The sequence below is a fragment of the Bos mutus genome, chromosome 16 (genome assembly GCF_027580195.1).
Source record: "Bos mutus isolate GX-2022 chromosome 16, NWIPB_WYAK_1.1, whole genome shotgun sequence".
NCBI lineage: Eukaryota > Metazoa > Chordata > Mammalia > Artiodactyla > Bovidae > Bos > Bos mutus.
Genome location: NC_091632.1, coordinates 24587343 through 24614959, shown reverse-complemented (window position 1 = coordinate 24614959; position 27617 = coordinate 24587343). Strand labels below are relative to the sequence as shown.

At 40.1% G+C, this 27617-nt stretch overlaps 1 protein-coding gene and 1 pseudogene across 3 annotated transcripts in view; both read right to left on the bottom strand.

The window, feature by feature from the left end:
- Nucleotides 1-215: 215 nt before the first annotated feature.
- On the bottom strand, nt 216-877 carry LOC102272307 (large ribosomal subunit protein eL39-like; annotated as a pseudogene).
- Nucleotides 878-1068: 191 nt separating this feature from the next.
- The window catches only part of ACBD6 (acyl-CoA binding domain containing 6), a 203217-nt gene continuing 176668 nt past the window's right edge, over nt 1069-27617 (bottom strand). Inside the window, exon 8 of one of the 3 annotated variants that reach the window (XM_070384839.1) lies at nt 1069-1183. In XM_070384839.1, the coding sequence (XP_070240940.1) occupies nt 1119-1183 (65 nt within the window). In that variant the 3' untranslated portion in view covers nt 1069-1118. Of the gene's footprint in view, nt 1184-4175; nt 10520-27617 lie in introns of those variants that run through there. The other 2 variants (XM_005901563.3, XM_070384841.1) reach the window with 2 other exon arrangements.

Sequence of the window (27617 nt, the reverse complement as noted above, 5' to 3'; positions counted from 1 at the left end):
CCATATTTAGTTACCATTTGTCCTGTTGCATTTTTTTAAAAAGGTTTCACATGTTTAATACTGAGCCACACAGGACACTAGTGAGGAAACAGGAAACATTAGGAGTCAAGCTTGTCTCTTGCATGAGCTGCTCAGACAGCAGTGATGTTCTCACTACTGTGATTTGCTTGGTTGAGGATGTGGGTGACCTTGACATAGCATGAATGCATTCCACTTCATATGTGAGGCCCTTCTAGACCCAGCTTGGTTCTTCTCCAGTGTCTTCTTCTGGAGTTATACCCAATTTTATTACCAGTTTTCATTCGAATCTGTTGGGGAAATGGGATGATTCTGCTATTGTTTCTTGGCCAGGAATCACATGATCCTGAAAGTCTTGTGAGAAGACGAGAGGAGCAAATTCAGCTGCACGCAGTGATGGCAGAGAAGAGAAAAGAGCTGTCCTCTCGTGTTTTTAAAGTCCTTGACATGTATATGTTTTCTCCCTAAAGATGTGCAAATGAGTGTATTTGGGTGAGAGGTGAACAGAGCGATAGAAACACCTCTTCAGGGCGCCTGGACAAGCTTTTCCAGGAAAATCTCCATTCTTTTTTTTTTTTAATCTGCAGGAGACTTTATTAATGTGCAGGACCTGAAGTTTTGCTAGAGTGGAAAGAGCAACAGAGATTGCTTAATAAAAAAGATTAAAGTCATGACATTTCTTTAGAGCCAGGGTTCCATCTAGGAAAAACTAGTGCTTTTTGTATTAGCGATTAGATTTGTTTGTTTGACAAGAAGATCCAAACAGAGGTGCACTGAACTATATGGTAACTATTGGCCACTTGTGGCTATTTCAGTTTAAATCGATTAAATAAAAAGTTTAGTGCCTCACACCAGCCATATTTTAAGTGCTCAATAGCTATTTTAAGTGTCTAGTAGTTACTGTATTTGGATATGTTTCTATCATTGCAGCAAGTTTTGTTAGACAGTACAGATGGAGTCTGGCTAAGAAGAATGGGCAGAGATAGCTTATTCATCACCTGTTTAGCTACTAGTTATCCTGGAATATTTTGTATTCTCAGCCTCCATAGACAGTGGTAGCACCGACTTTTTTTTCCTTTTTTTTTCCTTTGGTTTGGTCCCTACACACCAGCTCCTGGGCAGCATGATTCTCTTCTGACAGTGGCCTTTCCAAAAGGACAGTTGTCTAAAGAAGAATAAAGGAAAGAATTATAAAGAAAAGAAATCACTGGCTAGAAAGAATGAAATAAGACACAAACTCAGGAGATCAAAGACTTAGCAGTCAGTGTTTTCCACCTCTTTCCGAGCTATTCAGCAAAAATCAGAAAAGGCTAATAAGCCATCAAAGGCAAGTCAGTATGTTGTAAATTCTAACCAGTTGCCAAACCAGAAGTAAAATCACAAGAAAGGTAGGTGATCCTCAACGTAACTGAATGTCTCTTCCTAGATTTGGTATTTGAGACCTAGTTTAAAAATTGGCCTGTACAGTCTAAGTGGAAAATTGTTGCTGCCCTGTGCCAAGTCTCCTAGAAGGCTATTTCAGTTTCATCATTTGGAACTCCTGATGAATCTCCTCCTCTGCAGCCTGTGCAGTGAGCGGGGAGCCATGGAGCTGGGTCTGGATGCTTGTGTGGGTCATGACTGTCTCAGGGAAATAAGCACTGTCAGCTCAGTCTCTGCTGCTGGGGAGACACTGTGAGTTAGGAGGGAGGGTATAAAATGGGGCCAAATCACTAGGAAGAGGGAACTTTTATTACTATAATTCTAAAAGAAGTAATAAAAGCAACCCATCCAAACTATTAAGGTCTTCTGAGTGATCAGCTGCTGCCCTCAGCATTCTGTCAGAGAAAGTGGGCGTGGCTTCTCCACGGAACATTTTTCCCTTTGTCATTTTTTCCTTCGTTTTCTTTTCTCACTTCTGTCTAATGTGACGTCAGGATTTTCCTTTAGAATTCTTTCCTTTGGTGATTCTTCCTTTGGCCGTCTCCCCCGTTAAAACACAAAAACTGAACTTAGGTATGTTATTAAGTAGTAGGTTATTTTGTAATTAAACTAACAAGTCACAGATGTCCCTGACAGAATGCATGTCTTCCCTTCCCACAGAAGGAGGAAAAGGTTTCCATGTGACGTATTCATCCTTCAAGTTGTTTAGGAGATCACTGAAATGGCCAGAACTTTCAAGGCTGATACAGGTTAGGCTTTCTCTAGAGCTGGGGGAGAGTTTATCATCTGTCTGTCTATCATCATCTATCTATTTATTTAACTGAAGTATAGTTGATTTACAATGTTGGGCCAATCTCTGCTGTATAGCAAAGTGACTCAGTTAATGTGTGTGTGTGTGTGTGTGTGTGTGTGTGTATTCTTTGAGAGTTTTTTCTTTTTGTTTTTTTTTTTTTTTAAGATTTATGTTTCTCTCACTTGCATGCCAACCCTGGACCAGAATCTCCTCTTGGTTGAGAGGGGCTTGGGGGTTTTGGAAAGGAAAAATTGCTTCCTGAAAGATAAAATATAAACCCCCAAAATGGTCTTGGCACACACTTGGAGTTGGAAATAAGCAGGTTTTTTTTTTAAAGGCCATTAAAATGGTAAATAGGTTTCAACAGATGGCTTCAGTACAGCAGTGGAGAGCTCAGGCAAGGACTTTGGGGTTAAATCTCATATTTTAGTCACCTGGGACAAACATTTATAAAGTTGACAGCTTTCTCCTCATCTCTAAATAGAGACAGTGAAGGTTGCCTGCTCCCTGGCCAGCTGAGGGGGGCTGCCTGTAACCTAGGGAATTGAACGTCACTCTTTTTGACACCTGTCACGCTTACAGCTCCCCCAGTCTACAGGAATATGATAACCAAGAACCTATATGGCGGATGGGCCAGGACTTTTATACTCAATATGTGTGCTGGCTTTATTATTTTTTCAGAATCATTTTAACATTTAATGCTTCTCAATTAAAGTGATTTCCTGGAGTGGATGCCAAGCTTCGTTTAGAATGCGCATTAACCACTTTCTGTATCGGTAGTTAAAGGCACTGAGGGATTTAAACAGCAATCCACAAGTCTGTTCAGTCAAGGTTTGCTGGAATAAAGCAGATTATAAACAATAATATATGTCTTTCTCTTCTTTTTTTGGAAGGTGTCCAAACTCACAAACAGAGCTAAAGTGCTGTAAACATATCCAGGAGTAAGCTTTGGGCTCTGCAAATGTACTCCATGAAAGCCACAGCCACTGGCGGTGCCACTTTTTATCCTGAGTGTGTACGTGTGCACGTACTTTAAAAGAGCTTTTTATTACACAAAGTGTCCATCAACTGAACTTACCTTCTAAATATTAAAATGGAAACCGGGGTTGCTACACAAGTGAGAGGAAAAATAAATCCTGGCTGCAGTGTGGATGATGAATTTGCTGCTGCTGCTGCCTAGGGCGGCCGTGGAAAGGCACCTCTCTACTCCTTAATGCCCTCACAGTCTCTGAGGTTCGGCCACTGCATCTAGTAAACTTAGGTTCAGATGGTCTTTTTCTGCCTCCCTGGTGGTTCAGTTGGTAAAGAGTCTGCCTGCAATGCGGGAGACCTGGGTTCAATCCCTGGCTCAGGAAGATCCCCTGCAGAAGGAAATGGCAACCCACTCCAGTATTCTTGCCTGGAGAATTCCATGGACAGAGGAGCCTGGTGGGCTATAGTCCATGGAATCACAGAGTTGGACACAACTGAGTGACTTAACACTTTCACTTTTTTTCAAGAATAACCCACCCTGAGTGCTTAGAGTTCTACCATGAGGCAGAGCATGTTATGGGGGCCAGCTCCTGGATGTTCACTTTCTGTTTGTAACTTCGGTGTTCTAGGAAGGACTCATGTTCATTCCTTCTAAGATATGTAGGAAGAAAGTGAGAAGGAATCTGTTCTGAGTGTAAACTAGTTTGTACTTTGTGACCATCTTAATCTGGTTTTTAGGGCTAGGAAGCTTTCTGTTGGAAAGGCATACTGCCCTCAGAAATGACTCCAATTCATGAATTTCCAAGAGAAAGTAAAAATATACAATAATGACATTTATTTTATAAATGTGCAAAGGAGAAGTGATATAACAAAACACGGAAAAATTTGAATGATTTATATATAAAAGTAAAAATAGTAATAAATAAAAAGCCATGAACTCCCAATAACTATGATGATCCATACAAGAATTAAGCCATTAAGTTCTGCTTTTCAGGTAGGAGCATGACAAGAATATTTCAAGGGTAAGTGAATAAAGATGAGATTAAATAGCCTTTCCTGTTCAATCCTTTAGTGTAATGCCAATTAATGTGTATTTGAAAAATTGATCATACTTGGTGCATAATAAATGTTAGATGATAAGTATAACAAGGAAGCTTTTTTCCCCTTCATTCTAATAATTACTGCACTTTGACCTAAATCCCTCTGATGAAGGATCTGTGAATAGTTTCTGAAATAATTAAAGATGCTCAAGGTAAAGCTTCAGTAACGATCATAATAATTTTTCAAATCACATGATTACAAAAGACTGCACTGAAGTCTTTTTACGCTACAAGGAGAAAGTCCAACATGTGTATATAAAATCCACGAAGAAGATTTTAAATCCTCAACCTCTGTGGTTACTTTTGGTGTTGCTTTAGCTTATCCTGATAAGGTGGTACAGGGAAAACTTGGGACTTGGTATCACAGGTTTGAATAACCACCCTGATTCTGGAAAGATATGATTGTGTATATTGAAGTGCTTGATATATAATAAAGCCTATGTAAAGCTGGGCATTTCCACTGTTTATACTTGTATAACCTCGGACAATTTCCCTAACAACTCTGAGTTCAATTTCCTCATTTGTAAAATAGAGAAAATACCAATTATTTCTACTTTTATAATTCTGAGTTTCATTTAAGATGCTTATGTATAAAGTCCTATACAAGGTAAGGTGTAATTACTGTTACATCATTAATGTTAAAATGTATTGACTTTAAGACACAGCAGTTTATGTGTTACTAAGAAAAAATGCTGCCAATTCAACTATGACATTGTTTATAAAAGATATACAATTTTGGATACATTAAAATGTGAAAAAATGTGCATCTTAAAATTCATCAATTATAATATTATGGCTACTATTAAAACATTTGACTCCAAATGCCTTAAGGATTAGGATTTAAAATTCACTCAATAATATATTTGAACTCGACATTTTCATTACTTATGGGTTACACACCTTTTTGTGATAAACATCTACTTATGAAGGTGATCATTTAGGGACCTGAAGTTTGATGAAAGCCTTCATGTTTCAGCCATTAAATGCTAAAAAAACATGTGAAAGTCTCATGTTCAGCTGAAGCATATGTTAGCCTGGGCACTAACCCTTCTGCAACCCAGGCTCAGCTCTGCTCCAGTAACACACCTTGTTCATTAATCCTCAAAGATGCTATATTGTACATGGAACAATAACCCATAGCCAAGTAGTTAAACCTGGCAGAAAGCTAAGAAATACCTATTTAATAGAAATGTTCAATGGGTTATGACAACCTTTCATCAAGAAAATGCTGAAACGTTAAAAAAAAGATAGAAAAGATTCTAGATACAATACTTTGGTTGCTACCCTTCTACCTAACAAGCATCAGAGATAACAGTATGTGTCCAGTTGGCTGACTTCTTGTCTCTTTATTACAAACATAGTTATAGTAGGTTTAAATGATTTAGTTTTTGATTATTAACTTGTGAATTTCTATGAGACTTTTCAAGATAGTCCATGCAATATCTTTGAATGCGTGTGCTCAGTCATGTCCAACTCTCTGCAACCGCATGGACTGCAGCCTGCCAGGCTCCTCTGTCCATGGAGTTTTCCAGGTAAGGATACTGGAGTGGGTCGCTGTTTCCTCCTCCAGGGGATCTTCCCAATCAGGGACTGAACCTGCATCGCCTACATTGCAGGTGGATTCTCTACTGCTTAAGCCATCGGGAAGCTCTAAAATAAGATAGCTTCCAAAATCTCCTGTGTGGCCCCAGGTGGTGCAGTGGTAAAGAACCCGCCTGCCAATGCCAGTATTTTGAGATAACATCATATAAGTACTTTTCAATATCCATGATAATGGGAAAAGGGAATGACAGTGGCCTAGAACAACGCCTGTCATTTAGAAGGCTCTCAAGAAATGTTTGTGGATTGAATGCAGGAGGAGCTTTAAAACTTCACATGAATTTTGTGGACCAATAAAGGGCTGAGATTCAGCAGATTTGGTCTCAACTATGGCTCTGCTACTGCTCTGTGATCTTGGGCAATTTAAGTAACCTGTTAATATCTCAGATTCATCCTCCTTTAAGTGGCCTTAAGAGCCCCTGCACTACCTACTCTACAGTACTGTGGAGGGATGATAGATTAGATAATGCCCATGAAAGCATTCTGAAAAGTCAAAAGAGCTAATGCATATAAAAAGCCATCATTAGTCACACAGAATTGAACACATGGGCTCATTTCTACCCTGCAGCAGAATCAGTTTAGGGTCCAACTTTTTGGCCCAGACTTCTTTAAAAATTTCCAACTGTGGTGATCAGTGATAAAACTGTAGTCTAGATATATTGTTGAAATCATGAACATTTTTTTTTTAATAATAAAAAAAGACACAGCAAGACCCCATACATCATCCAGTAGAAGCACTTAAAACTGTGAAAATTGGTTCAAGTCAACAAAAGATTTCTCATAAGTATGGTAACAAGAAGACAGAAAAGAAGGGGTTCTAAATGGGATTCACAGACCCCATGGGGTTCAGAGATGGGCTTCAGGAGACCTCAAGGTTTCATGTACAACACTGTGTTCTAGGGGAACAATGAGCCGGAACTCTGCAAGAGTTAAGAACACTGGTGTAGTTGACTCAAGCTAGAGTTCTCAAGGTAACAGTGATTCACATGCTTTCTTTTGCCTTTTTTATAATGTTTGCTTACATGATTCTCTCTTCATTCCTTGTTTTTCCCTAGTGTGTTATCAAGACTACTGTAATGGCATTCAGGGCCTCTTATGTGAGTTGGTTGAGGGCAAAGTAAATGACAGTGTTGAATAAATATTAAATACAGAGTTATTAACTTTGTTCTGATCACAATATTTTCAGAAAAGGAAAAGAACAAAAAGCAACACGTTCCGCTTTTCACTGTATTAAGGAGATAGGAAAATGGGGCTGGGCATGCTTTTGTGTTTAGACACACACATCCACAGAGGTGGCCAGGGGACAAGACAATAGAATAAGTGTGGAATTGAGAACGAGGTGAAAGTAGATGGTAAACTGTAAATAGTCTAGAAAATGCTAGTGGTGAAGTAGCAAAAAGTAACTATTCATGACTCTGACAAATGTCTCTAGTTACCCATTACTTTATGAGGCCTCCAAGCCAACTGGTTTCCAGTTTGGGAACACAGTGGAGACTCGATTTTTAAAATACTCATGTACAACACTGCTATATTTAAAATAGATAACCAACAAGGACCTACTGTATAGCACAGGGAACTCTGCCTAATGTTATGTGGCAGACTAAGTGGGAGGGGGATTTGGGGACAAATGGATACATGCATATGTATGGCTGAGTCCCTTTGCTGTTCACCTGAAATTATTACAACATTGTTAATGGCTACACTCCAGTATAAGATAAAAACTTAAAAAAATACTCATGTACACTAAAAATAATAAATCAGAGAACTCGAACCAAGGATGAAGGTAAATGAAATCCCAATCCCAGTAAACATTAAGGAAAAAAAGAGACTGATTACTCTTAAGTTTTTGTTGAACCATGATTAGAATTGAACCTTTAGGGAATTCCCTGGCGGTTCAGTGGTTAGGACTCCATGCTTTCACTGCTGAGAACATGGGTTCCATTCCTGGTAGGGGAACTAAGATCCCACAAGCTGCTTGGCATGGCCAAGAAAGAAAGAGGAAATGAACCTTCAGAAAACGGTTTTCTAGAATATTTTCAAATGCTAATTGGCTTGAACATCACTACTCTGTCCAGGAAAAAAAAAAAATCTGCAAAACAAAACCAAACTTACACTCAAATAAAATATGTCCTAGTTTTATCCTGCTGAACTATATGAAAAAGTCGTTCGCCACATATCTGAGGAAGTTAAACAGCTTTCTGGTCCAGTAAATTTGTGTTCTTTGAAGGTAAGCAGTGCAGCTCTGGCAATGGAACTCGTGATCTGGCTGATGTGTGATGTGTGTGTGTGTGTTAGTCGCTCAGTCGTGTCCGACTCTTTGCGACCCCGTAGACTGTATCCCACAAGGTTCCTCCATCCAAGGGATTTTCCAGGCAAGAATACTGGAGTGGGTTGCCATTTCTTTCTCCAGGGGATCTTCCCAACCCAGGGATCGAACTCGGGTCTCTCACATTGCGGGCAGACTCTTTACCATCTGAACCGCCAGGGAAACCCTGAGCCACCCGTGGAAGCTGACGTGTGATGCACTAAGTAATTGTTCAGTCATTTAAGGGGAATGAAAGCAAATCAAGATCCAGTTTTCTTTGACATTTATGGATGAAACCTTCCCCTTAATAAGGCACAGGGAGATGATCCATAGATTGTTATATACGACAGCAAGGTTTTTGAAAATTTAGATACTGGTGACCAAAGCATAGAGATTTTGGAAACTGATTTTAGAATGTGCTTGAAAATGTTAAGTTGATGACTGTTTCTAGTGATAGCTTTCAGTGCAAATCTGAAACCTTTAAAATCAAAGTAATAAAAGCCAAATTACATTCTTTATTTAAAAACAACTATATAGTTTTAGATGTGGCAAAATAGCTTATTAAACACTTGTCTAAGAAATATCAAGGTTGAATTACAAACAAGAGATGAAAAAAGGAGTTTCTTGATAGCTTCTTCCTCAGATAACTACTCTGTAAATCGGAAATGAATGAACACTTTTTGATTTGCTAATGTCCTAAAAATGCACAAAGTACTATCAGTTAAAAGCTGTATGCAATGTCTTGGTCGCTTTTACTGTAAATAATGAATAATGTTTCTTAAAACACATTCAATTAATGTGGAACATGAGGTTAGCTGAACAGGAGGTTGCCATGTAGCTGGGATTGTGGGAAAAGAAGAGATAACAAAGAGAAGGCTCTGCTAGAATTACAGTAACATTTCAGGATGTACTAATGTGCATATCTCTTCCACAGATAATTAAGCAGTCATTTTAAAAATGAATAATCTTGGTGAATGGTTTTGGTTTACATCTCAGAAAATTAGACATTAGAAAAATCACAAAATAAGCAGTATTATGTAATATGCCTCATTTCTGCTCTGGAGGGGCTGGTTGAGCTAATGCAACTCTTGTCCATTGCTGAGGGTGCCACTAAGCAAGTTTATTCCTTGTTATCTTAGGAGTGATATGTTAGAAAAATGATCTTTTAAATGGTCATCTCTGCATCTCAACTTGTTTCTTTATTTCTCTTCCACTGACAACTATCTATACTTTCCTTACATAATAAGAAATGTTAAGGAACTCCCCAGATGGAGTTCTTGAGGCTTAAAGGGGAGCCAGTTTCAACAGTGGTACACTTGTCTGTCCTTTAAATAAAACCTGTGGTATAGTTGTTTATATTTTTAATAAAAAATAGAAGCTGTCCAGAAATAACTTCTATCACACCTAAGTACTGGAGCATTAAGGCTATTTCATGTTAGACCCCAACAGGCCTAACAGTTGAGGCCTGAGCTAGTCATAGAGACTGCTGCCATATGCGACAGGGACATTATAGCCAGTGAAAAGGGCTTGAGGGAGGTTCCTCCTTGTTTTGTGAAGGTGAGTTAAGGAATCCTGACCTACCCAGTGAATTGTTCAGAATTTGTGTTTCCATCCTAAAATGCCCACGATTCTTAGGTATTCAGTGAATCTGGTTGTTTTAGCTTCCCAATTCTGTCTAACAAAAGAATAGACACTTTAGCTACTTATTCAGACCAGCTGTACCAAATGCCAGGAACCTGTCCGAGCTCCATGCCAATATTGGGGTTTCATGGAACTTTCTCTAATTGTCAGTGTAGTACTGCTGGGTCTGTTTCCCTTCTGTGTGTGTGTTTTCTAAAAGAGCAGCCATGTTTAATATTGTGAAATACGACACATCTCCTCCTCTCCCAGCCTCTAGAACAGTGATAAATTTCAGAGCACGCTCAGCGGAATTGGACTGTATTATGCACAGTACACGTTCATCACCAAAACGGAACTCGCCAGAATGTATGCAAGTAGAATATACTGCTGAGACTTCAAAATTCCAGTTCCTCACAACTGATTTTATTAGCCAACATATACCAAAGATGGGCGGCAAAAGACGTGTCATTTTTGCAGTTTTCTTCCACCACTGGAGCCCTGCGCTGTTGTGGACCGTAGTTTTCCAGTCTTTTGATTAAGCCTTGCCTGTCGTGTGCTGCTGTAACATCAAAGTAACTGCTTTGCAGCCTGTCACCTCCTCTGGCAGGCAGCCGTCCTGGTCTCGGAGCGTGGGGTCGGCCCCGGACTGGAGCAGCAGCTCCACAATGTCCAAAAACTCACAGGCAGCAGCTGATGGGGAAATCAACAAATATGGAAACCACGTTACTGTGAGACAAAGAGAAACCACTATACTTCAGCAGGAAAGGCAAGTGCTGAGCAATAAGAAATCGTGAAAAACGAGCAATGTGACAGACTGGGGGTGATCAGGCCTTGGAACGAAACAGTGCTGTAACAGTGGATTTGCTGGTGTTAGGAAAATCAAATTTACCCCTGTGCTTGCCCAGAAGCCGACAGTCAGACAAAGACATTTTTTTGAATTGTGAGGCTTTTAGACTCTATTCTTCAGGATGGGAATGAAGGGAAGGAACAAAAACTAGTTGAAGTATTTCTTTTACTTTGATCAAAATAATGATATGTTTGTAAGCGAAGTCAAAAGGCTAAAAACACTGTAAATGTCGAAGAAAAAACTTTTGTCTTCGAAGAGGGAGTAAGTGGGTAACTAACTGAACTTTAAAATTAGTTAAACAAAAACAAAAACAGTGGCCTAGTAATCAGACCATCCCTCTAAAGAAAACAAACAAAAGGCACCCACCACACAAGGCATGTGAAGAGGAAAAGGACCCATAGACATCAAAACTTATCATGAAGTACTGCCCCCAGACCAAAAGGCTAGAAGACAGCCATCCATTCTTGTGCACATGTAGAGAAACTTGATTTATGACAGTGCTGGCATCGAAGATCAGGGAGGAAACAGAGCTCCATTAAACTGTAGGGCGCCGAGACAACCAGGCTAACGGCAGAAATGGCATTTCACAGAGGATCAAACGTAAGTGGCAGTAAACACGAAAAGATGAGCAACCACATTAGTAATCATGGAAAGAAAAAATTTCATACCCACTAGAGAGCTGAAAACCAAAAACTGAGACAATACCAAGCATGGAGCAGGGGGAGCTCCCCTCCGGACTGTGGGGAGCACACACCGTGCCTCACTTTGGACAACCAGTTGGCATTACACGTTAAAACTAAACAAATGCCCACCGTTGGACCCAGCAATTCTACTCCTGGTTATATACTTTTCAGAAACCTTTGTGTATGTTCTCCAGGACACACCTGCAAGAATGGACATACAGTAGCCCTGTCTGTAAAAGACTCCAAATGTAAACAACCCAAATGCCCATTGAGAATAACGTGTAAAAATAAAATACTGTTTACTATGAAATCCCCACACAACAAGGAAAACTAATGAACTATAGTTTCACATGATAGGAGTTCGTCTCCAGGTCTTAAGGTTGAAGGAAAAAAAGCAAGTCAGAAGAACACACACAGCATGTTTCCACTTAAAATTTTAAAAGCAGACAAAACTAAACACCATTGTTCAGAGACACACATCTGTAATGAAACTATAAGGGAAAACAGTGATACAAAATTTGAGCGTTAACCTGGGGGCCCTGTAGGGAAGTCCATGTAATTGGATAGGCATACATGGGGTTTCAAAGACATCAGCAATGTTCACTTTTTTTTTCACTTTCTTAAACTATGTGGTAGATACAATTTTTTAAAGCTACATTTTAAAATTTTCATATTTATTTTATATACAATTCTGTAGTGTGATATACTACACAATGGCAACAACAAAAGGTTTTAAAACAAAGGGAGAGCAAGAAGGGTAAGGGGTTTGATTCAATGAGTGTTTTATTGAACATATACTATACCAGTTCTAGCAAAGATATAGGTAAGACTCCTGCTCTGAGGGGGAGAAGGCAATGGCACCCCACTCCAGCACTCTTGCCTGGAAAATCCCATGGGTGGAGGAGCCTGGTGCGATGCAGTCCATGGGGGTCACTAGGAGTCAGACACGACCGAGCAACTTCACTTTCACTTTTCACTTTCATGCACTGGAGAAGGAAATGGCAACCCACTCCAGTGTTCTTGCCTGGAGAATCCCAGGGACAGGGGAGCCTGGTGGGCTGCCGTCTATGGGGTCACATAGAGTCGGACCCTACTGACTCGACTTAGCAGCAGCAGCAGCAGCCTGCTCTGAGGAATTTAGAAGGATGAATATAACAAACGCTGTGGCAGACAGGGACACACACACACACACACACACGACAGGTGAGGTGGGTAGAAGAGAGGAGAAGGAAGTTGAAGGATCAAGAAAAACACACAAGTAGGTGGTATGTATGCTGAGCTTTGAGGATGGAGTAAAATTCCAGATAAACTGAGAAGGAAAGGCATTGCAGAGTGAGAAAACAGCATTAACGGAAGGAGGAGGGGATGGGGAATGCTGAGGGAACTGTCTGCTGGCCCGGAGAAGCAATACAGAGTCAAAAGCAGAGAGTCTGGATTTAAGTCAAATTATACAAAGCCTTGAAAGCCACACTGAGAAGTTTGGCACTTACGAGGAGAGGAGTAGCATAATCTCAGCTCTAAGTTAGGATGATAATTCTGGAGTGACCTGGAGAACCTAAATATCTGTGGCAGACAGAACAGTGTAAGGAGACTGTGGTAGTCTTTTAGGGCGCTTGAAATTAGCTAGTGTTGGCAGGAGTATAAAGAAAGTACTGAATTTGAGAGCCACTGAAATTTAGGTAGGACACAGCAAAATACAGATGTACTTCAAAAAATTTGTGAATGATAAATTTAATAATGAGGTTGATATAATGTCATATATGTAGATACTTAGTTAAACATTTAACTATTTATATTTTGCTTTTTTTTTTTTCTGGAGTGAAAATATTTTGTTTCAGATTTCAAGTATTTTTATAGACTTTTGAAAAGTTCTTAGGCCCAAGACCTGTCATCATAATGCTTACTGAATGAAACAGTCTGAGTACTTCTATGCTTGATAGATAAAGAAAATTACTGATAAATTTGATTATATAGAAACCTAAAACTGATAAATTTGAACACATAAAAATTTAAAACAGCTATAGCACACACACATGAAAATTTGATATACAAAAATAAACCATAAACTGGGGAACATTCACCTATATAACACAGACAAGAGCTAATGTCCTTAATATTTAAAAAAAAAAACAAAAACTTTGAACAAATCAATCCAAAAGAACAATGGGCAAAAGAATTAGAAGAATCAAGAAGACACCTATGTTTCTAGTCTGTGAGAACACATAGATGTGGCTGACATCTCTAAAATAAGGAATCAAAAGAAGGAAGAGGAGCAGTTTTTGGAGAGAAACAGAAGCAGAAAATTATTGAGGGGGAGAAATAATATTTGTTTGGGACATGATAAATATGTGGTGTTGGAGGATGTCTATATTGATAAGGTCAGACAAGAAGGTAAAATTTGAATATGAAAAAAGAAACCAACAACCCATCCACCCTATACACACTGTTACCTCCATTTTTTGGAATTTGGAAAAGACCCTGATACTGGAAAAGATTGAGGGTGGGAGGAGAAGGGGGAGACAGAGGATGACATGGCTGGATGGCATCACTGATTCAATGGACATGAGTTTGCACAGACTGGGAGATAGTGAAGGACAGGGAAGCCTGGCGTCCGGCAGTCCATGGGGTTGCAAAGAGTCGGAATGACTTACTGACTGAACAACAACCTCCATTTTCATCATACTGTGTGACTTTGTGAAGATGCATGTTTTTGGATCAGGATTTTTAGCAATTTTTCTGAATACCCTGTTACATGTTTATATTACATGACTTGCTTGGCCAAAGAGTTACCTACCTAAGGTGGTTTCCCTTACCATGCTAGAGAAATACTTTTGAAAGAGACAGTGTCCTTACCAATAGACACATTCATGTGTCTGGGAAATAAAAAGCTTTAGAGATAAAGATTGTTAATGCCAGTTATTAAATTTTCAACTGTATTTTTTACTACAATTTACATTCATCCACTTTGGTTTTTGTTGTTGTGAATCACCGAACGTATTTTATTATTACTCTACATTATCTTTACTGGGCTTTCTTCTTCCTGTAAACAGACTTTACTCTTCACTAGCTCTTTAAAAGCACCATTAGCAAACCTACTTACAATGACTGTCCTTTACCGCACCTGGCCTTCTCTCTCCACCATGCTTTCAGCAGACTACTGCAGTGAGCTTGTATCAGAATGACCTGGAGGCACCACCCCAGGTTTCTGATTGGTAGGTTTGGAGCAGGACCGAGAATTTACATTTCCTAACAGGTTCCAGGTAATGCTGCTACTGCAGATTTGGGACCTCACTTTCAGACTCAGGGCTCTACCAGCGTGCCTCCTCCCTCACGCTATTTGCCAATTTTCACAGCTAGAGCCACTTAACTCACACGTGTAGGGAGGAATACAGGCCTCTCATTGGTTCCGAATGACGTAACTTTACGTCGGACTTGATGCGGGTAGCAGACATAACTTTGTCTGCCTTTGCTGAGTTTTCCGGCTCCCACACCTCATCTCTTCTTGGATTCCTTGCTGGACGTGCTATTTCCTCTGCGACTAGGCCTGATTTTGCTAGCTCAGTTCCTTCTGGAAGCTGAAGATGAAGCAGGTAAGTTCACTTCCTACTTCTGGGAATCTACCTGGTTGCCTCTGGACATCTGTTTTACAGTGTTGGTTTGCCTGTGCTGGTTTCTTTCCGTTATTTGTTGTTAAGACTCTGAAGTTTGACTTTTTCTGTGCCTGAGTCTAGTGTCCTGCATCTGGCGTTCCTGGGACTGACTTCAAATATCCAGGCTACCTTCTCTGCTTTTCAAACAAGGGTTATCTATTCGGTTGAACAACGTCGTTGCTATTTGTATGACTGCTGCCCATTCTTCCTCTATTTTCATTTCTATAGAGGAGCCCCGAGGGCTACAGTCTGTGGGGTCGCAAAGAGCCAGACACGACTGAGCAACTAACACAACACACATGTTTCCAGACCCCTCAACCTCAGGCTCCATCTTCCTCATGTTCTGAGCCTCAGGGCTGGGTTGGTCTTTTCCCTCTATAAATGATTACTTTGCTGGTAAGATCAGCACCTTGGCTGACAGGTTCTAATGCCAACTACATGTATGGCTTAGATCCAAGTTAGTCAACTCTATTTTTTCCTTTTTAAACTGGTGTCAAGGAGGTCTATGAGTTTGCCATGCAAAGTATAGTCTGAGATCAGTGGCTTTTAGCATACTAGGGGAGCTTGTTAGAATCAGATGAATTGCTCCCACCTGAGACTAATTGTGACTCAACTTGACCAATCACTACTTTTTCCAACTTCCTTATGTCACCACTGATGTAATTTTACAAACCTATGTTGGGTGAGTTTCCTGATGACATTGTGAACTATAACCTATAATCCATGATTCTCTAGGAACCCAGAATCTGTGTACATCTCACATTTGTTGTTTCTTAGTGTATCTTTTGACCAAGCCCTTTTCAGCTATGTCAAGATACCAAAGGAATGTTTGTTCATGTTATTGGCCATGATCTGATTAGGGTCCAGGGTGGATGAGTACCACTCAAATTCAACAATAAAGTTTAGATGCTTAATGTAACTCTGGCCCACAGAGCTACCATCCTAATAGCTCTCATTGAAACAGAGCAGGACCCTGTGACACTTGCAGCCCCTCCCCACCTTGTCCTCTGCCTGCCTTTTACCTGTGGAAAACTTGAGTCAAAAAATACCTTTAATCAGAGAAATGTGAACATGTGGAAACAAAAGAAAACAGTCAAAGGAGACCACATAATAATAATGTATTCATTAAACATAGTCAGGGACCTTCAGTTCCTTCTCAAGGGGTATAAATAATATTCTAAGCCATATCCTGTGAGTTGCATTATAGATACTGAAACCTCCACCAGATGGAAGAAGTTAATTACATGATGACCAGATTGTAGCCATGACATGTGTGCATGTGTGCATGCTCAATCCCTTCAGTTATGACCAACTGTTTGTGGCCCTGTGGACTGTAGCCTGCCAGGTTCCTCTGTCCAAGGGATTCTCCAGGCAAGAGTACTGGAGTGGCTTGCCATCTCCTCCAGGGGATCTTCCCGATCCAGGGATCGAACCTGTGTCTCTTATGTCTCCTGTGTTGGTAGGAGGCTGGTTCTTTACCATTAGTACCACCTGGGAAGCCCCCACAACTCTGGGAACTGGCTTTCAAGAAATGGAGACAAACTAATCCTGGAACTGAAGATTAACTGTATTGACAATCAAGATGACCCTGGTTAGACCACGGATGACTAATTTCAAGATGACTGTCAGAGCTGACTCTCCTGTTTCTGCCTGTAGCCCCCTCCCTCTGTCTATAAAAGCTCATGCCCCCTAATTTCATTGTGGTGTGGGGTGGGGCGGGGAGTCGGCTTTTGGACAGATGTCTGGCCTCCATCCCCTCCAGGTTGCTGGCATCCAAACTCAAGCCAACTTTCCTTTCTACCAACCTGGTTGCTTTGTAGGCTTTTGAGAGTGACCAGTGAGACCCCCACTTTCAGTAAGTTTTTTGTCGCCCAACTTGGGGCTGACTGCTGCAGCTCTTGTGCTTGATGACACCTGGCTCTCCTGGGTTTCCCATGGCCATGACAACGTGTGAGCCTGCTGCTTCTGACTAGCTGGCTCCGAAAAGAGGATTTGGGGGACGTTCCTAGAAGCTGCCAAAACCATTTGTTTTGAGGATCCTCCCTGTTTCTCCCCTGTTGGCACTAGCTGCCAGCCTACACTTTTCCTTGGTGGAATGGAAACATGCATTGGGGATGAGGTGACGAGCTCCAAGATGGGATAAGTCCACTGGTGTGCGCCGGGCAACCTTCCCATTTGTGAGTATGAAGTGCTATTTGGGCATTCTTGCCATTTGGTTCTGATATATGCGTGACATTGAGAACTGTGTGTGGGCACCAAGTGCTATTTGGGCATCTTGCCAACTGGTTCTGACACCTGTCTACTGTTGAGGACTGCCTGTGGGCACTGAGTATCATTTGGGCATTTTGCCAGTTGGTTTTGATGTCCAACTACCATTGAAGACCATTTGTGTTGGGGAAGTGTTTTTTTGGGATTCTATACCAGTCACCCTCAGAGATGGTTTGTGATAGATCTGTTTTTTGGTGTGTGAATATGTAGTCCATCTGTGTGACTAGTATCTTTGTCTTTTGTAAAATGAGAAATTCAGGTTAAATTCATTAAGAAAATTCAAGCTATGAAACTATGATTAAAGGTGTTTTTTTTTTTTTTTTTAAACTAACGTATGGCAATAGTGTTCTTTAGATTCTGGAAAAACTGGTTAAGATGAAACTCTTTTGAAATTCCAAAACCTGGTTCTTTTTATATATGCAGTTACAGAAAGCTAGCTTGATAGAATTCCCACCTCCCCACCCCACCCCCAGAACTCTGATCCTGAGAAAACAAAAATATGCCTAGGAGAAAACTTGAAGTTAACTCATCATGCCCTTGAAATACAAACACAACCCACTTTGCCTGGGACTTCAGCCCTGGGTTAATCAGAAAACTTCAAGCCAAGTTGGGGGGGGGGAGGAGGAAAAAGAAAAAGCAGGTTTCTAAAATCGACTGTATAAATTTGACTGTTCTGTTATTCATAAACTGATAAGTTTAATTGCAAAGGCTAATTCGTGAAATATAAAAAGATGAAACAATGAGATCTCTGGATGTTTGTGTGTCTCACAATGTGTTTTTGGATAATATTGCTGAGATTAACTTGTAGAGGAGCTCTATTTAATTGGTTTAAAAAAGGTCAAACAAACCTAAATTTATCTACCTTTGCCTCCTTGCAAGAGCAAGAGGGAAACTCAAAGTGCTTGGAAATTGTGCTATGAAAAATGTATGTCTTTAGAGGTTATGAAATATGTTCTCAAGTTTGCCAATCAGAAAATGCTGGTATAATATTTCAATGACTTGTTCTTGGTTTTGTTCAGGTTTTCAAGGGTTAAAAATTGTGATACATAAAAATGATTAGGGAAGCATTTCAGTGTGTAAGGCAAGTAGGAGACACATTGTTGGTGAAGGAAGGTATAAAGACTGGATATATTGTTAAGGAAAAATGATGATTTTGTCCTATAGTTGGTTGTTGGGAAAAAAAGGGACAAATCTGTTTGGATCCAGAAAATAATAAAAGGTTTGTGAAAAAGGAACTTTGAGAAATGACTTTTGTATGCTATCAGGATTAAGATTAGACTGAATTTCATTGGGTAAATGAATTTTATTATTATTAACAGTAAACTGATGCAAGACTAAATTTGTTTTTTCTGTTAAGAAAACAAAGTTCTCCTGGAATATTGATCTGATTTTGGTAACAGTGGCTTCTAATGGAAAGTTATTGTTTTGCTTCTAACCATACTTTTGACCCCAATGTTCAGGATGGGAAAAAAAAACTGTCCAGTGAAGTTGTCACAGAGTGTAAACTACTCACGATATGTAGCACTGCTGGCTTAAGTTGACTGCTTAGAGCATAAGTACAATGTCTGTGTGGCAGTGGGGCATAAAGGATAAAACTTACGGCCGATAAAGCGTTTCCTCATTAACATACCTCTGAGCCTGTTCATGATTAGTGTTCCCCCAATGTGACAATTAGGCAAATACATAAACAAAAAGGAGGCCTATCACCGAGGGACACGGATGGGCCAAGAGCAGGTAAGTGAGCCATTCTGGGAATGTTGGAAAAATGTACTGCTTATCAATGCCTTATATGGAAATATTTACAGCTAAAAGGGGAAAATGATGTAAGAAGTTTCTACATATTGAGGTATGGGGATATTCTGGCTTATACATGATTTGATTTGAACTTTAGGTTAACCAAATCAGCCTATTTGTGTACCTATTGTACATAGTACATCTGCTTTAACCATTGGGAAAAAAATATATCCAGAGAATAATACAAAGATGCATTTTGATTACTATCCTCATTATAAAATGTCTAGTAATTTTCAAATGTTTGTCCAGGTACTATGACAAAGTAATCAAACAGAGATAACGTCTTCATAGTACAAAATACTGATGTGAAGCACAATATCTGATTATTTCCAGTTCTGTGTCCATTCCCCAAATTAGGCAGGACTGTGTCCCACATGTGAGCCTATGGACCTCAGGGCTGCTCCAGGTTCTTTGAATTCTGCCTTGATTGGTTGGAGGGTTGGGCAGCTACTGTAGTACCTTATTCAGGATCTGAGCAGAAGGAAGCACGAGTGCTCAAAAGCAGAAGAGCTTAGTTAGGTGTACTGAAGGACTGTTTTCCTTCCTTTCCTCTTTTCTCTTGTGATTTGATAACCAACTTCAGAGTTGTTTGGATTTTTTGTGTGTGTATCTGGTGGATTGCAGTTACCATGAGGTTCAATATAGCAGTCTGTGTATAAAAAACATTGTTTCAAGTTGCTGGTCTCCCATTTCAAATGCATTTCCCACATGCGGCATTTGTGCTCTCCTCAGGATTGCTGGTTTTGATACTGTGTTTGTATAGATGATTTCCTACCTTTATTAAGTTTGCCTTTACTAGTGAGCTTTCCCCTTCATAATTTTGTTTCTAGTTGTAATCTTTTTCTCCTAAAGAAGTTTCTTAAGCATTTGTTGCAAAGATAGTCTGCTAAGTCACTTCAGTCGTGTCCGACTCTGTGTGACCCCATAGACGGCAGCCCACCAGGCTCCCCCGTCCCTGGGATTCTCCAGGCAAGAACACTGGAGTGGGTTGCCATTTCCTTCTCCAGTGCATGAAAGTGAAAAGTGAAAGTGAAGTCTCTCAGTCCTGTCCGACCCTCAGCGACCCCATGGACTACAGCCTTCCAGGCTCCTCCATCCATAGGATTTTCCAGGCAAGAGTACTGGAGTGGGGTGCCAAAGCTAGTCTGGTAATGCTGAATTCTCTTGGCTTTTGCTTGTCTGTAAAGCCTTTGATTTGTCCATCAAATCTAGATGAGAGCCTTGCTGGGAAGAGTATTCCTGGCTGTAGGTTTGCACCTTTCATCACTTTGTTACCCCACTCCCTTCTGGCCTGCAGAGTTTCTGCCTAACAATCTGCTGCTAGCCTTATGGGAGTTCTCTTATGTGTTATCTGTTGCTTTTCCCTTGTTGCTTTTAATATTTTCTCTTTAATTTTTGTCAGTTTGATAGCTGTGTGCTTTTATGTCTTGTTTCTTCTTGAGTTAATCCTGTATGGGACCCTCTGTGCTTCCTGGACTTGGGTGAGTTTCCTTCCCATGATAGGCAAGTTTTCAGTGATTACCTCTTGAAATATTCTATCAGGCTCCTTCTCGGGCCCCTGTAGTGTGACTGTTACTAGATGTGATGTCCCAAAGGTCTCTTAAACTGTCTTCATTTCTTTTTTCTTCATTCTGGTCTATGGCAATGATTTCTCCCACTGTCTAGAGCTCACTGATTTGTTCTTCTGCCTCATTTATTCTGCTATTGATTGCTTCTAATGTATTTTTCATTTCAGTTATTGTATTCATCAACTCTTTGGTTGTTCTTTATATTTTCTCTTTGCTGAAAACTTATTGTAACTTCTCAATCTGCATCCATTCTTTTCCCAAGTTTTTGGATCATCTTTATGATCATCACTTCGAACTGTTTCTCACGTAGATTTTTCTATTTCCACTCCAGTTCTTTTTTTTTTTTTTTTTAAGAAGTTTTATCTTCTTACTTCGTCTGGAACATAGTCCTTTTCTATCTGTGGTACGTTACATTTCTTGACCTTGGAGAAGTGTCCCAGCAGTGCATTCCCCTCTCATCATGCAAGGGCAGGGACCAGCTGTTCCCAGGGTAGGTTCTGACCTGAGTTTACAGACTCAGTTCTGCAGGCTGCAGGATCATAGTTTTGTTTCTGGTGCCTGCCCACTGGTGGGTGGAGCTGGGTCTGGTGGGTGGGGCTGTGCTAAGGGACCTGTGTAAAGGTGGCTGTTGGGTGGGGTCAGGCCTTGGCGCTTATGACCCAGGCAAGATGTCTACCTTCCATGAGCATTCATGTAGATGACATCCTCCAGTATCTCTGCCACCACCAACCAGTGTCCACATCCCCAGGGTGACTACAGCTGCCCTTCCCTGCCCCTACCTCCACCAAGATGGGTCTGGCCTAGGCTCCTACAATGTCACTGCTTGGCCCTGGGTCCTGGTATGGGAGACCTTGTGTTGTGCCCTAAAAAGTGGAGTCTGTTTCCCCAGTCCTGTGGAGCTCCTGCAGTCAAACCCTGCTGGCCTTCAAAGTCAAAGTGTTCTGAGGGCTCCTCCTCCTCATGCTGGACCCCTAGGCTGGGGAGTCTGACATGAGGTTTAGAACTCTCCTGTGGGAGAATTTCTGTGATATAATTGTTCCCTAGCTTGTGGGTCACACACCTGGGTGGTACTGGAATTGACTGTACTTCAAGTATGCCCCTCCTACAGTTTTGTTGGGGTTTCTTTTTTGTCTTTGGAGGTAGAATATCTTTTTTTGTAGGTTCCAGTCTCTCTCATCAATAGATCTTCAGCAGTTGTGATTTTTCTGTGCTCATGAGAAGAGGTGAACTCAAGGTCCTTCCACTCTGCCATCCTGTCCCTCCCAGATTCTTCATCTGTTTTGGACTGTGCCAGTTAACATATAGAGCAAGATTCCCTGCCCCACCCCCCATCTTTTTGTTTTATTGAAGTTAATATTCTTCATAAAAATTTGGTAAATTCTGGCAATGTGTCTACTTGTGTAGCTACTATTCAATAGAGACAGAAGACCTGTTCATAACCCCTGAAAGTTCCCTCCTGCCTCTCTGCAGTCAATCCTTTTACCCAGCCCATAGCCCCTGGCAACCACTGACCTGATTTCTGTCTTTAGGTTTTGCCTTCTCCACAAATTCAGAAATCACAGAGCACATAGTCTTTTGTGTCTGGCTTCTTTCACTGAGTGTGATGCTCTGGAGATTCATCCATGCTGCTGCATGTATAAGCGGTGCTTTCTTTTTTTATTGCTGTATTCTGTTGTATAAATACATGTAGGCATGTGGGTTGTGTCCAGTTTTTGGCCATTACAAATAAAGATCCTGTGAACACTCGGATATGTGTCTTTGTGTGGATCTTTTATGTTTTCACATCTTTGGGTTAATATCAGGAGTGGGATTGCTGAGTCACATGGCAAATGACTGTCTAACTTGAATAAGAAACTACCAAACTTCCAAAATTTGTATTCCCACCAACTGCTCTGTATCCTTGTCAGCACTTATTACTGTTACTAAAATTCTTTTTAGCCATTCTAGTCAAGTTTATAGTACCTATAGTATAGATACTATGTAGTATAGTCAGGGCTTCTTATTGTGGTTTTTAGTTTGCATTTCCCTAAAACCTAATGATGAACATCTTTTTATATGCTTATTTGCCAATCACTTACCTTTGGTGATTTATCTCTTCAAATCTTCCATCCATTTATTAATTGGAGTTTCTTTTTATAAATTTAGAATTATTCTTTTAAAATTCTTATATATAAGTTTTTCCCAAATGTTTCATAAATATATTTTCCCACTCTGTGACTTGTCTTCTATTAAGAGTACCTTTTGAAGAGTAAGAATTTTAAATTTTGAATGAAGTCCAATTAATTTTTTTCTTTTATGTTTTATGCTTTTTGTGTCCTATATAAGAAGTCTTTCTCTATCTCAAGATCACAAAGATGTCCTTCCATATTTTCTTCTAGTCCTCTATATTTTAGCTCTTATGTATTGGTTTCTGATCCATTTCAAGGCAATTTTTGCGAAGGGTATGAGGAAACAGTTGAGGCTTGTTTTCACCCCAGCATGTATGTGAATGTCCAACTGTTACAGCACCATTTGTTATACAGCCAATCCTTTCCTCCACTGACTTACCCTGACGCTTCTGTCACAAATCAATTTACCCATGAATAGGCTGGTCTGTCGGAGAGGGAAATGGCAACCCACTCCAGTATTCTTGCCTAGAGAATCCTGTGAACAGAGGAGCCTGGTGGGCTGCTGTCCATAGGGTCGCACGGCGTTGGACACAACTGAAGCAACTTAGCATGCGTGCATGCATTGGAGAAGGAAATGGCAACCCATTCCAGTATTCTTGCCTGGAAAATCCCAGGGACAGAGGAGCCTGGTGGGCTGCCATCTGTGGGGTTGCACAGAGTCGGACACGACTGAAGCAGCTTGGCAGTAGCAGCAGCAGGCTGGTCTATTCCTAAGTTATTTATCATGTTTCATTGACCTATACACCTTATTTACACCATTATCATACTGCTTCAATTTCTATATCTTTATAGTGAAAGTTGTAGTAAATAATAATATATTGTTCAAAGAAAAAAAAAGAAATTAAAAACATTTTGAACTAATGAAAATGAAAACACAACTTATCAAAGTATGAGGGATACATCAAAAGCAGTGCTTAGAGGGAAATTTACAGCATTGAATGCAGGTATCGGACAAGAAGAAAGATATAAAATCAGTAATCTAAATTCCCACCTTAGCAAACTGCAAAAATCAAGAGCAAATTAAATCCAAAGTAAGCATAAGAAAGAAAAAAAAGAATTATACCAGAAGTTAGTGAAATTGAAAACAAATCAATAGAGAAAATCAATACAGTCAAATAATAGTTCTTTGAAAAAGGCCAATAAAAGCAATATGCCTCTTGTTATTGTTCAGTCACCAAGTTGTGTCTGACTTTTTGCAGCCCCATGGACTGCAGCATGCCGGGCTTCCCTGTCCTTCATTATCTCCCAGAGTTTGCTCAAACTTTTCTCTGTTGACTCAGTGATGCTGTCTAACCATCTCATCCTCTGCTGCCTGCTTCTTCTCTTGCCCTTAATCTTTCCCAGCATCAGGGTCATTTCTAGTGAGTTGGCTCTTCGCATCAGGTAGCCAAAGTATTGGTGCTTCAGGATCAGTCCTTCCAGTGAATATTCAGGGTTGATTTCCTTTAGGATTGACTGGTTTGATCTCCTTGTTGTTGAAGGGACTCTCGAGTCTTCTCCAGCACCACAATGGGAAAGCGTTGATTCTTCGGCACTCAGCCTTCTTTATGATCCAACTTTCACATCCATACATTACTATTGGAAAAACCAGAGCTTTGACTATTCAGACCTTTGTTGGCAAAGTGATGTCTCTGCTTTTTAATATGCCATTTAGGTTTGTCATAGCTTTCTTCCAAGGAGCAAGTGCCTTTTAATTTCATGGCTGCAATCACTATCCACAGTGATTTTTGGAGCCTGAGAAAATAAAAGCTGTCACTGTTTCCACTTTTTCCCCAACTTTTTGCCATGAAGTGATGGAACCAGATGCCATGATCTTAGTTTTTTGAATGTTGAGTTTTAAGCCAACTTTTTCACTTTCCTCTTTCACCTTCATCAAGAGGCTCTTTAGTTCCTCTTTGCTTTCTGCCATTGGGGTGGTGTCATCTGCATACCTGAGATTATTGATATTTTTCCCGGCAATCTTGAATCCAGTTTGTGATTCATCCAGCCCAGAATTTGCATGATGTACTCTGCATATGTGTTAAATAAGCAGGATGACAATATACAGCCTTGAGATACTCCTTTCTCAATTTTGAACTAGTCTATTATTCCACGTAAGGTTCTAACTGTTGCTTCTTGTCTTGCATTCAGGTTTCTCAGGTGGTCTGGTATTCCCATCTCTTTAAGAATTTTCCATAGTTTGTTGTGATCTACATAGTCAAAGGCTTTAGCATAGTCAATGAAGCAGATTTTTTTTTTTTCCTTGCATTTTCTATGATCCAGTGGATGTTGGCTATTTGATCTCTGGTTCCTCTACCTTTTCTAAATCTAGCTTGTATATCTCAAAGTTCTCAGTTCATATACTGTTAAAGCCTAGCTTGAAGGATTGAGCATTACCTTGCTAACATGTGAAATCAGTGCAACTGTATGGTAGTTTGAACATTCTCTGGCATTGTGCCTCTAGTCAAGTTAAATAAGAAAAAAAGAGAACACAAATTATCAATATCAGAAATGAAAGAGGGAGCATCACTACAGGTCCAATAGATATAAAAAGGATAATAAAGGAATACGACAAACAATTCAATGCCTACAAATATGATCATCTTAGACGAATTCCTTGAAAGAGACAATTTGCCAAAATTTACTAAAGAAAAAGTATACAATCTGAATAGGCCTGTTACCTATTAAAGAAATTTAATAAATGATTAATAACCTTTTATACTAGAAAGTACAAGGCTCATATGGGTTCACTGGTGAATTCTACTAAACATTCAAGGAAAAAATTATACCAGTTCTCTACAATCTGTTTTAGAAGGTAGCAGCAGAGAGAATACTTCCTAAACCATTCTATGAGGCCACTATTACTCTAATAATGTCTTTGTCTAGGTTTTGTTATAAGAAAGGGGAAGCGGAAACTACAGACTGGTATCTCTCATGAACATAAATGCAAAATCCTCAACAATATATTAACAGATTGAACTGAACAATGTATAAAAAGAATTATACACCATGACCAAGTGGGATTAATTGCAGGTGGGCAAGGCTAGTCCAACACTTGAAAATCAGTTAATGTAACCCATCATATCAATAGGCAAAAAATAAAAATCACATGATCATATCAATAGATGCAGAAAAATAACTTGTCAAAGTCCAACACTTATTTGTGATCTAAAAAAAAAAACAACAAACCTCAGTTAACTGGAAATAAAGGGGAACTTCTTCAACTTGAGAAGTTCCTGACTATTTCTTTAAACTTTTTCTCCCTTTTCCCTCTACTTACTTCTGGGATACCTATTATCCTAATGGTGCTCCTCCTAAAAGAGTGAGATGGCTCTTGCAGAATTTCCCCATTTTTTAATGCTATTTCTCTTTTCTACTTATAACATTTTTAGATTTCTATTTTTGAACACTCTAATTATTCTATGTGATCTGCTCTGTTTCAGTGCTTTCTAATACATTCTTTATCTCATTTATTGTATTCTTCAGCTCTAAAACTTGTTTGGTTTTTTTTGAGTTTAAATCTCTTTGACAAACTATTCCTTCTGTTCACTCATTTTATTTCTGAGCTCACTGAACTGACTTTTCTGAATTTTTTTGTTTGCTGAGTTTCTTCATGACCACTATTTTGAATTTTCTACTGCTGGATCATGGAAAAAGCAAGAGAGTTCCAGAAACATCTATTTCTGCTTTATTGACTATGCCAAAGCCTTTGACTGTGTGGATCACAATAAACTGTGGAAAATTCTGACAGATGGGAATACCAGGCCACCTGACCTGCCTCTTGAGAAGCCTGTATGCAGGTCAGGAAGCAACAGTTAGAACTGGACATGGAACAACAGACTGGTTCCAAATAGGAAAAGGAATACGTCAAGGCTATATATTGTCACCCTGCTTATTTAACTTATATGCAGAGTACATCATGAGAAACTCTAGGCTCAAGGAAGCACAAGCTGGAATCAAGATTGCCGGGAGAAATATCAATAACCTCAGATATGCAGATGATACCACCCTTACGGCAAAAAGTGAAGAGGAACTAAAGAGCCTCTTGATGAAAGTGAAAGAGGAGAGTGAAAAAGTTGGCTTAAAGCTCAACATTCAAAAAACGAAGATCATGGCATCTGGTCCCATCACTTCATGGCAAATAGATAGGGAAACAGTGGCTGACTTTATTTTTCTGGGCTCCAAAATCACTGCAGATGGTGACTGCAGCCATGAAATTAAAAGACGCTTACTCCTTGGAAGGAACATTATGACCAACCTAGACAGAATATTAAAAAGCAGAGATATTACTTTGCCAACAAAGGTCCGTCTAGTCAAGGCTATGGTTTTTCCAGTGGTCATGTATGGATGTGAGAGTTGGACTGTGAAGAAAGCTGAGCGCTGAAGAATTGATGCTTTTGAACTGTGGTGTTGGAGAAGACTCTTGAGCGTCCCTTGGACTGCAAGGAGATCCAACCAGTCCATCCTAAAGGAGATCAGTCCTGGGTATTCATTGGAAGGACTGATGTTGAAGCTGAAACTCCAATACTTTGGCCACCTCATGCAAAGAGTTGACTCATTGGAAAAGACCCTGATGCTGGGAGGGATTGGGGGCAGGAGGAGAAGGGGATGACAGAGGATAAGATGGTTGGATGATATCACCGACTCAATGGACATGGGTTTGGGTGGACTCCAGGAGTTGGTGATGGATAGGGAGGCCTGGCATGCTGCGGTTCATGGGGTCACAAAGAGTCAGACACGACTGAGCGAAAGAACTGAGCTGAACCAGTTAGATTGCAGTATTCCATGACTTTAATCTTGGTTTCTGGAGAATTGTCACTTTCTTCCTGTG